The 13755-nt window shown below is 39.1% G+C and overlaps 1 protein-coding gene across 5 annotated transcripts in view; it reads right to left on the bottom strand.

The window, feature by feature from the left end:
* Positions 1-9526, bottom strand: part of LOC127434567 (protein phosphatase 3 catalytic subunit alpha-like) — a 150640-nt gene extending 141114 nt beyond the window's left edge. The window contains exon 1 of one of the 5 annotated variants that reach the window (XM_051687421.1): positions 8896-9526. In XM_051687421.1, coding sequence (XP_051543381.1) covers positions 8896-8937 — 42 coding nt within the window. In that variant the 5' untranslated portion in view covers positions 8938-9526. The remainder of the gene's footprint in view (positions 1-8895) is intronic. The other 4 variants (XM_051687505.1, XM_051687583.1, XM_051687642.1 and 1 more) reach the window with 4 other exon arrangements.
* Positions 9527-13755: the final 4229 nt, after the last annotated feature.

Genomic DNA, 13755 nt, shown 5'->3' with positions numbered 1-13755 from the left:
CAAAAATCTTTAAAACAAGATACATTTACTTGAGAAGCAACATATTAAATATATACACTTGCTTTAAGAGAATGTATCATAAATGTAAGTGTATTTTTTTTCACTTTGTTATACTTCTGCAAGTGCAGTAAAGACAGATATACTTATATTCATGATCTGTTCTCTAAAAGCAAGTATAAATATCTAATATTCTACTTCTTGGGTGAATGCATCTTTTTTAAAGGATTTTTTTTAAATATTTGTATTTTTAATATTATATTCAACATTCTCAGATAACATTTTTTTATTCTGCAGTATAGCTGCTAAAGTAAATGTACATTGTTTTAAATGAGTTTTAGATATTATTTTTGGAAGCCAAAAAAAACAAACAAATCAAAAACGTATTTTGTTGCAGTGTATAATGGGGTGAAGACTACCCTCTCTCACCTTTCTGTTCTCTTCAATCCATCTTTAACTCACAAAAAAACAAACACTCTTATTACTAAAGCTGTGTATTGCCAATTTTCTTCACGATAAGAAATGCACAGTGACGCATATATTATGATTCGAAAAGTCACGAGTCATCATGTTATAATCTAGCTGCATTAAGCGGGAGCGCTTGAGGGATGAGCGTCCCCGCAACTGAGTGTGCATCAGCCAGGTGCAGGTGAATGTTGAAAACAGTAATATGTTGTTAAAATAGTAACCATGGTGAAACCATGGTTACTGCAGTAAAACCTAGGTTTTTTATTTATTTATTTATTTTATTTATTTTTTCTAAGGTAAGGTTAAGGTTAGATTTAGGGGTTAATGTAGTGTGTCTGTGGGACTCCATATAAACACAATAAACACACTGCAGTGATGCCCATACCGTATGTTAGTATTTAAATATGGGTGCAAATAGTTTTTGACAATATTTGCACCAGGGTGCAATTAGTATCATTATTTGCACCAGGGTTGGGGTGCAAATAATATCTGCCACTGTTTGCACTGGGGTGTAAATAGCATCTGCCATTACTTTCACCAGGGTGCAAATAGCATCTGCCTTTATTTTTAAACTTCAGCTTCACCTGGAGCTTTTATTTTGACACTGAAAGTGCAGTGTGTAGTTTACAATGTTCCGCATCTGGTGAAACAGGTGTCATCTCCTGCTTTTCTGTTATACTGTGCCGCATATGTAGATGTGTATAATAACTTGTAGTGGTTTCTAATTTTTGGAATTGCGTGAATGCTTTAAAAATGTAGTACTTTTCTTTCACAATGCATGTGAACTGCTCTAGAAGCGCTACAAACACAACCCCATGAGCCCCGTGCGTAGAACACCGCATCACCCGTTTATCCTGTGCGTACACAGACCATGTATTTCCATCTTTAATCGCAGTTTAATAATCACGTATGTCAATATCGTAATTGTTTTAATTTTTTACATTTTTTATTTATTGTGCAGCCCTGAAGGATCGTGAAATTAGTCTACTGATGCTCTTTATTAAACTTAATGGCCAAATAAAAAGCACATTAAAATCTTCGCAATATTTATGATATTGCTTAATTTTATATCGTCAGCAAAATCACTGGGATTATAGTGTAAATATTCGATATATCGCCCAGCCCTAACTGAGGATAACATTATGCCTAACATCTCCTTTTTTGTTCCATGGTAGAAAGAAAGTCACATGGAAGAACATGGGTTGAGTATATTTAAGAATTTTCAAATTTTGGGTGAACTATCCCTTTAATGTGCTCATGGTTGTTATAATGAAGATCTGTAAGCATCCCATGGACTGGGAAGAATAGGGAGGGAGCTTTGCATTGTGAGCATTAATATATTATTACATTGTATTGCAACTGCAAGCATGGGAGACTCAGGAACAAGATACTTACAGTATTAAGAATAAGATCATACCTTAATTGCACCTTTATTCCATACAGTGAATATGAATGGGTGAATTTTCCTTTTAAACCCAGATTGCTGCAGAGAGACCCTACCTGCAATTAGTCGTTTGTAAGACATTTTAGACAAAAAGCATTCTGGTCACTCCACAAAATAGGGAGTGGTTTGACTGCATTTATTACAAGAGCTGCCTAGTTTAACAAAAAAGTTGATTAACAAACAGCAAAAGTGTTGTGTATGTCTGTGCAGGGGGAAGTGGGTGAAAGTCAACAGAGGGGGTGTTTCCCTACAGGTGCTTCCATAAAGCCTGGCACTGAGGTATGGGGTGTTACTTAAGGTTCTGTTGCTAAAAATGACTCAGCTATCCAGCAGGGATCAGCTACTGAGATGACTGTTCCCCCCACGCTCTGTGCAGCGCCTGTGCCTCCCCTCAAAAGTCAAATGCCACATGCTATCTGTCTTTAACTGCAGAATAAAACCAGCAGACAATAGTCTCACACTGAGTTTAGATGGACTTAACAGGGAGCAGGGAAAACTGTTGTCTGCTTCACAGAGGGCTGGCTCTCACCTTATCAAAGTGTAAAAGACTGAAAGAACAAACAATTCAGACCTGACCCAAGTAAAGAGGGAGGTAAAAAGAAAAGAAGACACCATCTTATCTTGTTCCTCTACACTGGTATGGCTGGGTGATATGATGGTATATGTGCAACGTATAGAGATTTGGTTATGTCATTAATACAGCAGATTATATATTGTTAGTGCTGTTAGTCAGTTGTTAGTGGGCCAACACTCTTTTGTGTTATTTACACGTTAGAGTGACTAAGAAACTTTGAGTAATAAAATACAGAGCAGGACGTGTCCCAAGTAAAGACAAGGAAGAACTTGTTACTAAGGGGTGTAACACAAAGCAGAGTTTGTTGTTTACAGTTGCCAGGCAACGTCGCAACTTGCCGTATTTATCTTGAATCAGTGGCTTTGAATGGGGCTCATCCAATTCCAATTTAGAATCAGAACTATCCGTATTATAATATTAAGCTTAAGCTGCTGTTTTTGCACTGATTTCAGAATTATAATTATTAAGTATTCAAAGGAATGTTTTGTTAATTACACGTTAAACCCAATTAAAGGCATCTTTTGCATGATTTCCACAAAAAACCCAGTCCCTCCTTTATTTTATTAAAAAAAAAAAAAATCACAGTGATAATAAGGCACTTACACTGGAAGTGAATGGGGCAGTCCATAAAGGCTTCAGTACATACCGTTTAAAAGTATAGCCACAAGTAAGGATGTAATGGTTTCACAGTTTAACAGTAACTGGTTTAAAACAGGTTTTTCATACTGTTGACAATCTTCTCATTCACAGTATTACATGAATATAAAGAGTCTTTTTTTCCTGAACTTTTCTAAAATCCAAATCAGTTCAGTTAAGACAGAATCAGCTACATTTACTCAGCATAATTTAAACTAGGGCTGCTCAATTATGGCAAAAATCATAATCACAATTATTTTGGTCAATACTGAAATCACGATTAACACGATTACTCATCGACTTTGGAAACATCATGTATTTATTGAACACCAATAAATAAACTGCAAATTAATAATAATGTATTGTTCAGTAATTATTGTTCAGAATCAAACTAAATTAAAAATGCAAGCAATTACTGAATTACAATATAGTAAACTGCATATTTAAACTGGTTGCCTGAGCAGTAATCATCACAAATTATTAGATTTTTTTGTTTGTTGTTGTTGCTAAATTAAAATGTATAAATCTTTTAAAAAAAAACAAAAAAAAAAACACATTTTGTTAAATATTAAACTGCTAATATTATTAGCAAGGCACCTTTATACCGTGATACTGTAATACCGTGGTATTTTTTGTGATGGTTATCATATCATGAAAACCTCACATTGTTACACCCAGCTACAAGACGTAAACATTATGCATGTTAACATGATTTCGCTTACAAACCTTATCTGTGTAAAGTTATGTTCAGTACCGGGATTATAGCGTTTCATTTTCATGACAACAAAGTTTTTAATATTGGATGGATATAACTTTAAACAAATAAGGTTAAGTGATTTTATCACACCAACATGAATAATGTTCTTTTTGTGGCTATACTTTTAAAACTGTGTATTTTAGAATTTATGGACTGGCCAATTGTAATTGACTTCCATTGTATGTGCCTTACTGTAACCGCCATTTTTGCTTTTTTTAAATAAAGGAGGGGTAAATCGAAATTATTTTTGTGGAAATCAACATTATGCCACAAATGCTGTAATTGAGCTAAACTTGTTTTGTGCCCAGAACCTTCCTTTTGTTCACTGGATTGTCCAAAATTTGCATTAACACATACCACCATTTTTTTTTTTGTTTTTTTTTTTTAATTTCCAGTAAAACTTTGTCATACTATATACTATTACTGTGATATAAAATTACTCATATCATGATTTTGATCATAATGCCCACCCCTTGTAGCTCATGCACATTTGACACACACATACATACACAGTATATGTGTATTATGACAGGACATATTTGCTTCCTTTTATGGTGTTTTAACAGACAAAATGTTTAGAGCAGCAGACTGGAATTAAATAGCTCTGGTCATGTGACTATTTGCACCACTCACGCAAGAAAAAAACTCTGTGTAAAATACATCAACCCCGTTTCGTGGGATTAAATGGGCTACTGACAGTGTAGATTACCTGCAGGGTTCCAGCATCTTCTGCTGTTCTACAGTGGCTAGTGCACTATCAAACGCACTATTATGCAGAGGCACTGTGACAGAACCTTGGAGACTGTGTACAGCAGGGTTTCCATTAGCTAGAAATGTCAAACAAATTCAACAACTGTTTGCGCTGCGCTGCCACGGAGGACTTAGCCGACAGTTTGCTAAATTCATAAGCAGCCTGCGTTATTCCCATCTCGTATGCCAGTTTAAAACTCTTCCTTTAAAGTAGATCCCGAAATTCATGCACAAACTCAACAGGAGAGTTTATTCATGATAACATGTAAACAAACAACATAAAAGAACGGCTTGCACCCGCTCGGGGTGATTCAATCAGAAGTGGACATGTGAGACACATCACCGTTATAACTGGTCGTATTACGCTTATTTTTTTGGCCACTTGTGTTTGGATATCACGGGAGAGACTCTGGTATAATGACTCATTAATCATTAGGCCTACGTCACTGTATTATTGCATGATATAGCACAAAAAGTAAAAGAAGAAAAAGAAAGCGCTTAAAACGTGCACCGTTTCTCTTAATTATACTTGCATTTATTCTAAGCACAAACATGATATTATGAGCAGAATTCGAAGTAATTTAGTGTAATACCTGAATGAACAGAGCTTCAAATGTGTGTGCTTAGAGATGAGCAGATTTTTTCAGATTTATCCGGCAAACTTTATCATTCCTGGACACGTTGGCCAGCACTAAAACTCTGGTGCGCAGTGCAAAGCAGGTGTTCAAATGGCCGCTGCAATCATGTTACGAGCACTGTGTTTTTTGTGTGCTTCCTTCATTCTATATGTTCCACTGCTTTGCTACATTGATAAAATGCTTGGCACAGGTCTCAGCATAATGTCTCCCACCATCCACTTTCATGACGGTCAATGCATGGTTTATTAAAAGGGTCATATAAGGACGTGCATAAAAAAAATAGTGGCGTTAAAGGAATATTGCATTAATGCGTTAACTTCGACAGCTCTATTACATACATATATTTTATCCATTTGTGTGTTCCCTGGGAATCGAACCTATGACTTTGACATTGCTGCATGCCATGCTCTACCAGCTCAGCTACAGGAACGTATAAAAACACAGATTTACTTAGAACATAGAGGTGAGGGAAAAATTTGATTGTGTACTCTGAGATTTTTCCTCACTATGTTGTATCGATATTCACTTGCCAAAAATCAATATTATTTACATTTTTCACTTCAACAACAGTCCCTTAGATGGCACAGTTATTATGCTTTACCGCGGCAACAGAACGGAACTCCTTTGACATCACCCACAACATGGAAAAGTTGTTGGCAGCATGGATGGATGCGTCAGAGGCTTCAAAATCCGCCCCCCTTATTTATCAAAGATCCAGTAAAAGCGTTGTTTATGTTGCACATTTTAGTCCACATCCCCAGAACTGAAGTGATCACTCTGGTCATTAGCGCATTAGTGCGTTTTCAGTGCTCTGGTATTGTGTTATTGTGTGTCATGGTCATTACAGTCAAGATCCAATATGACGTTAAAGAAGAATAAAAGCACTATTAAAGTAGTCCATATGACTCGTGCATTATATTCAAAGTCTCTTGAAGCCATATGTCTAAATAAATATACTGTCTGCATGCGCATAACACTTTAGTGAATGAGCGCTACTCTGTTGTTGACACACATACACATTCATACTATAGCATGCATTCGGCTTATGATTCACAATATGTGAGTGCTCTACTGAACTCCATCTCAGATGTAGATGTTTGATAGTTTGGTTCGCTTAAAACATGACAGTTTTGAATCGCAATACACCAAAAATAAAGAATCGCAATTATAACGTATCGTGACCTAGATATCGATATAATATTGTATCGCCAGTTACCTTTTGATTCCCACCCCTCTAAGAACATACAGTAACAGATAGCAGTTCTGAAACACGCTCCTTTGCCCTGAGCTATCTGAAACAGAATCTGTGATGATTTGTTTGCATTGAAAAAAATCGAATTCACTTTCCCCGCTTTCCTCCCACAGAATGCAAATACAGAAGGTCTACAGGAACAACAGACTTAATCAATGCAATTCAGCCCTTAGAGAACCACACCTGAGCACCACAGCAGTCTCTTTTCTGTGTCCGTCTGTCTGTCTCTCTACATAGTTTTCTCTCTTTGTCAGTCTCTCTTTCTCTCTGAACACATAAAAGCTCCATTGGCATTTGAAGTGGGGTTTTCTTCGAAAGGGAGACTGGGGGAAAAAGTGATAGCACACAGCATTATGTAAAAAGCTCCCTGTCTCGCTAGGATCATTTAAAACGAAGGACACTCCACTAAAAGCTCCATCTTTCCGCAGCTTAGAGCGACCGGCAGATAATAGATCTGCATGATTGAGCTCTGTTCTGACAGAAGCCACAAAAGAAATCATTGGCACATCAGTGCTAAACTGTTCACTCCAATTCAGCTTTTCTATTAGATAAAAACTGGCCCTGCAGCCTGTTCTTAGGTTATTAAAGGCATAAAAACAACACTGAACAGATTAGGAATTAAAAGGGAAAAACAAAAAACAAAAACAAAGAACAAACGACTTCATGCATTTTGCATGAAAATGTTGAGGATGGTTTTAACCTTGCAGATATGTTAAAGATAAAGCTATAGAGACATTCTCAATTGTCAATAGACAGGGCAAAGCAGATAAACAACAGAAAAGCTTCTGTAGCAGCTGAATCAACAATGCATTATCACATTTGAATAATGACGCAACATGATGCAGTCCTAACAATGTAAGTTTGTATTTTCCCAAGCAACATCATTAATTTAGTCAAATGATATAACTTCAATAAAAGAATGAGAAATAGCTATGCAATGAAATACAATATATTGTCTATAATGATTTAAGGTTGAACAAAGTGTAAAACAATATTAAAATATATTGAACTCAACTATCACACACCATTAGGAAAACATTTGTTCTATGAGGATATATTTCTTTATCAGCCACAGGTCATAACACAGTCCTGATCTAAAGCCAACCACCCTAAGCCCCTTTTTGTACGCAAGAGCGGAGTATTTAGGACAACTGGAGCTCCCGTTACTCAGATTTCCTTTATCAAGCTGATACATTGTGCACCAATCTCATTAAACATTTAAGTGCAACTCCTTCCCAAGGCACTCCCAGTCCTCGCCTTCCCATCCCCTGACCGGAGAGAGAAATTTGATGTACACGGGGCCATGCTAAGAGCTGACGGGAGGAAAAAAGGTGAGTGAGTTATCTGAGCAGCCCTGGCTCCTTTATGAGAGCAATCAATTCATATCAGATCCACACACACTTATAAAACTACAGTCTGGCTGCTGAATTACTACAGCAAGACATGCTTGTTGATAGTAGGAGGCTGTTGCATGGTTTAGCTGTGGGGGGAGTTGTACATGATGAGTTGTGTACTCTATTTCAGCTGGATCCCGTGCATTCCATGCATGCAGGTCAGAGGTGATGCGACTGCCTGATGGTTGCAGAATCCATTACAAGAAGGCAGAAGTGCACAGTTCATTCTTTTTTGATGGAAAACATTATTGGTTTGTGCAAAACAGTCATGAGCCAAATTATATGAGTGGGCTGTTTTTGAAGAAATAAGATTTTCCTGAAAAGCTACTGCAACATCTAAATGATAATGACTTAAATTGCTTTGATGAGGAAAACCAAATGGGACATGACTGGAAGTGTGAGAGTGTGTTGAGCTGAAGGCAGATGTGCCCCACTGAGAGGGATTGTTTTCAAACAGTCAGGGGGGGGCAACCTGTCATATGCTGCCTCACCTCCAAATTGATCATCATGCAATAAAAACATGAATGCATATTCGCTAAACTTACTGGTATGCTGGCTCCTTTACGCTGTCAGTATTGTGCAATATCTAACGAGTCAGAAATTCAAAAAAAAAAATTGTCCAAAATGTGGCTGCGCGCAATAAGACGTTAATTACGACATGGAGTTAAAACTCACGCGCTGCAACTATTTGAATGACAAATACAGTTTGTTGACTTGAAAACTGACGATTTTAACTGCGTTTCTTTGGACGAATCACGCATGCAACCAACTCTGTAATAACAACTACATTTACTTCCTACTTTTACCAATACAGCCGGCTACCACCCATTTTTCCATGGGCAGATCTCATATAGACAGAGCGTTTGCAAACCATCGGGCGACTCTTTCCTGCAGGTACACGTTTACACTCACATCTCAAGGTTTTCGCACTTAAACAAGTCCGTGACTGCGACCACTCCGCTGTGGCAATGGGATTTCTACTTACATTTAACCACTCTGTCCGTCGTGGATAACTTCGGATCATCATTCGGTTTGTTTTCAGACATTTCCAGTCAAATAGGTGTCGAATCTGTCAGAAACTGTTCCCGAAAACGACCCGACGTAGTTCCTCGCTCAGCAACTCAACTCTTCCCCAAATGGGAGACGGCAGTGATAACTCTCGCTTGTATCACTGGACAAAAATACTTGCAACAGGGTGACCAATTTCAACGCTGTTACTGTAGCTCTGTCTGATTTACTGCAACAACGTATCAAGTTCCAGTTCCCCCCTACGATGGACGCAACCAAACTCGATGGCTCTAAGGGAAACACCCACAAATTCAGGCGAAGCGTCCCATTGGTTGAGATCATCCTCGCGCTCTGAATTTGCGCCTCCTCTTTGGTCTGCTGTGGTGTCAATCGTACGTGTCTGTATGATTGAAACATTACAATTCTGAACTCGATATCGAGGAGGGGAGTGTAATTACAGTTTCATTAAACGCTAGAAAGACTGCGAAGACACTATGCGGAGAATGTATTCGTCCGTATGCTCCATGTGTAATGGCTAGATAAGTACAGTAATTCGTACATAGAAATGAAACTTACATTTTATCAGTGAATTGCATGCACATATTTTCATATTTCACTTTATGGTAATCTTTTATATTATCTTGCTAAGTAATTGTACTATTAGTGTCAATTTTAAAGAACAGAAGTCTGCAGATACAATGTGTGTGTGTGTGTGTGTGTATATATATATATATATATATATATATATATATATATATATATATATATATATATATATATATATACACACACACACACACACACACACACACACATTGATCAGCCACAACATTAAAACCACCTGCCTAATATTGTGTAGGTCCCCCTCGTGCCACCAAAACAGTGCCAACCCGCATCTCAGAATAGCATTCTGAGATGATATTCTTCTCACCACAATTGTACAGAGTGGTTATCTGAGTTACCGTAGACTTTGTCAGTTCAAACCAGTCTAGCCATTCTCCGTTGACCTCTCTCATCAACAAGGCGTTTCCATCTGCAGAACTGCCGCTCACTGGATGTTTTTTTGTTTTTGGCACCATTCGGTAAATACTAGAGACTGTTGTGTGTGAAAATCAGCAGTTACAGAAATACTCAAACCAGCCCATCTGGCACCAACAATCATCCATGCGATTATCTAATCAGCCAATTGCAGAAGCAGGAGCTTCAGTTAATGTTCACATCAAACATCAGAATGAGAACAAAATGTGACCTCAATGATTTGGACCGTGGCATGATTGATAGTGCCAGACGGGCTGGTTTAAGTATTTATTTAACTGCTGATCTCCTGGGATTTTCACACACAACAGTCTCTAGAATTTACTCCGAATGGTGCCATAAACAAAAAACATCCAGTGAGCGGCAGTTCTGTGGATGGAAACGCCTTGTTGATGAGAGATGTCAACAGAGAATGGCCAGACTGGTTGGAACTGACAAAGTCTACGGTAAATCAGATAACCGCTCTGTACAATTGTGGTGAGAAAATATCATCTCAGAATGCTATTTTGCATAATGCATGTTTTGGCAGCACGAAGGGGACCCACACAGAATTAGGCAAGTGGTTTTAAATATGTGAGTGTGTGTGTGAGAGAGTGTGTGTGTGTGTGTGTGTGTGTGTGTGTGTTTGTCCAAGTATTCCCTACGCTGTGGGGACCAAATGTTCCCACAAGGATAGTAAAACCTGACATTTTTGACATTGTGGGGACAATCAGTCCATCCCCATGAGGAAAACAGCTTATAAATTATACTAAATTATGTTTTTTGAAAATGTAAAAATGCAGAAAATTTTCTGTGAGGGTTAGGTTTAGGGGTAGGGTTAGGGAATAGAATATAAAGTTTGTACAGTATAAAAACCATTATGTCTATGGAGAGTCTTCATAAAACATGGAAACCCAACATATGTGTGTGTGTGCGTGCGTGTGCGTGCGTGTGTGTGTAATTATGATTTCATACTCTTTTACTGGAAAATCATGGCATATTGTGAAAAAATAACAGTATGTTAAATGCTTCCAAGACTATCTCAAGTCATTTTTGTAATTTTGACAAAGCTTGATAAAATTAGCAAAATTCACATCAACAAAATTAAATGTTTAAGTTTGCAAGGCATAAAAAGCCATGAACATGATCAACAAACACAAGACATTGTGATAACACAGCTGTGACTGGATTGGGCAAGTGTCAGTTCTGTTCAATGGTCTGACCCAAGCCCCCCATTATACACTATATTGCCAAAAGTATTCGCTTACCCATCCAAATAATTGAATTCAGGTGTTCCAATCACTTCCATGGCCACAGGTGTATAAAATGAAGCACCTAGGCATGCAGACTGCTTCTACAAACATTTGTGAAAGAATGGGCCGCTCTCAGGAGCTCAGTGAATTCCAGCGTGGTACTGTGATAGGATGCCACCTGTGCAACAAGTCCAGTCGTGAAATTTCCTCGCTACTAAATATTCCACAGTCAACTGTCAGTGGTATTATAACAAAGTGGAAGCGATTGGGAATGACAGCAACTCAGCCACAAAGTGGTAGGCCACGTAAAATGACAGAGCGGGGTCAGCGGACGCTGAGGCGCATAGTGTGCAGAGGTCGCCAACTTTCTGCAGAGTCAATCGCTACAGACCTCAAGTTCATGTGGCCTTCAGATTAGCTCAAGAACAGTGCGTAGAGAGCTTCATGGAATGGGTTTCCATGGCCGAGCAGCTGCATCCAAGCCATACATCACCAAGTGCAATGCAAAGCGTCGGATGCAGTGGTGTAAAGCACGCCGCCACTGGACTCTAGAGGAGTGGAGACATGTTCTCTGGAGTGACGAATCACGCTTCTCCATCTGGCAACCTGATGGACGAGTCTGGGTTTGGCGGTTGCCAGGAGAACGGTACTTGTCTGACTGCATTGTGCCAACTGTGAAGTTTGGTGGAGGGGGGATTATGGTGTGGGGTTGTTTTTCAGGAGCTGGGCTTGGCCCCTTAGTTCCAGTGAGAGGAACTCTGAATGCTTCAGCATACCAAGAGATTTTGGACAATTCCATGCTCCCAACTTTGTGGGAACAGTTTGGGGATGGCCCCTTCCTGTTCCAACATGACTGCACACTAGTGCACAAAGCAAGGTCCATAAAGACATGGATGAGCGAGTTTGGTGTGGAAGAACTTGACTGGCCTGCACAGAGTCCTGACCTCAACCCGATAGAGCACCTTTGGGATGAATTAGAGTGAAGACTGCGAGCCAGGCCTTCTCGTCCAACATCAGTGTCTGACCTCACAAATGTGCTTCTGGAAGAATGGTCAAAAATTCCCATAAACACATTCCTAAACCTTGTGGAAAGCCTTCCCAGAAGAGTTGAAGCTGTTATAGCTGCAAAGGGTGGGCCGACGTCATATTAAACCCTATGGATTAAGAATGGGATGTCACTTAAGTTCATATGCGTCTAAAGGCAGATGAGCGAATACTTTTGGCAATATAGTGTATATACAGTTGTGCTCAAAAGTTTGCATACCCTTGGAGAATTGGTAAATATGTACCATTTTTAAAGAAAACATGAGTGAGCAGGCAAAACACATTTCTTTTATTTCTTATGGAATTCATATTCAACTGTAGGTTATAACAGAATGGCACAATCATAAAACAAAACATGGCAACAAAGAAAAAAATTAAATGACCCCTGTTCAAAAGTCTGCATACCCTTAGTTCTTAATACTGTGTATTGCCCCCTTTAGCATCAATGACAGCGTGCAATCTTTTGCAATAGTTGTCTATGAGGCCCCAAATTCTTGCAGGTGGTATAGCCTCCCATTCATCTTGGCAAAATGCCTCCAGGTCATGCAAAGTCTTTGGTCGTCTTGCATAAACCGCATGTTTGAGATCTCCCCAGAGTGGCTCGATGATATTAAGGTCAGGAGACTGTGATGGCCACTCCGGAACCTTCAGCTTTTTCTGCTATAACCACTAGAGGGTCAACTTGGCCTTGTGCTTAGGGTCATTGTCGTGCTGGAAAGTCCAAGAGCGTCTCATGCGCAGCTTTCGTGCTGAAGAATGCAAAGTTTCTGCCAGTATTTTCTGATAACATGCTGCATTCATCTTGCCATCAATTTTCACAAGATTCGCCATGCCTTTAGAGCTCACACACCCCCAAAACATCAGTGAGCCACCACCATGCTTCACAGTGGGGATGGTATTCTTTTCACTATAGGCCTTGTTGACCCCTCTCCAAACATAGCGCTTATGGTTGTGACCATAAAGCTCTATTATGGTCTCGTCACTCCAAATTACAATGTGCCAGAAGCTGTGAGGCGTGTCAAGGTGTTGTCGGGCATATTGTAACTGGGCTTTTTTGTGGCATTGGCGCAGTAAAGGCTTCTTTCTGGCAACTCGACCATGCAGCTCATTTTTGTTCAAGTATCGTCGTATTGTGCTCCTTGAAACAACCACACTGTCTTTTTCCAGAGCAGCCTGTATTTCTCCTGAGGTTACCTGTGGGTTTTTCTTTGTATCCCGAACAATTCTTCTGGCAGTTGTGGCAGAAATCTTTCTTGGTCTACCTGACCTTGGCTTGGTATCAAGAGATCCCCGAATTTTCCACTTCTTAATAAGTGATTGAACAGTACTGACTGGCATTTTCAAGGCTTTGGATATCTTTTTATATCCTTTTCCATCTTTATAAAGTTCCATTACCTTGTTATGCAGGTCTTTTGACAGTTCTTTTCTGCTCCCCATGGCTCAGTATCTAGCCTGCTCAGTGCATCCACGTGAGAGCTAACAAACTCATTGACTATTTATACACAGGCACTAATTGCAATCTAAAA

The sequence above is a fragment of the Myxocyprinus asiaticus genome, chromosome 1 (assembly GCF_019703515.2).
Source record: "Myxocyprinus asiaticus isolate MX2 ecotype Aquarium Trade chromosome 1, UBuf_Myxa_2, whole genome shotgun sequence".
Taxonomy (NCBI): Eukaryota; Metazoa; Chordata; class Actinopteri; order Cypriniformes; family Catostomidae; genus Myxocyprinus; species Myxocyprinus asiaticus.
The sequence above is the reverse complement of the archived record's forward strand: the minus strand, read 5'-3'. Positions and strand labels throughout refer to the sequence as shown.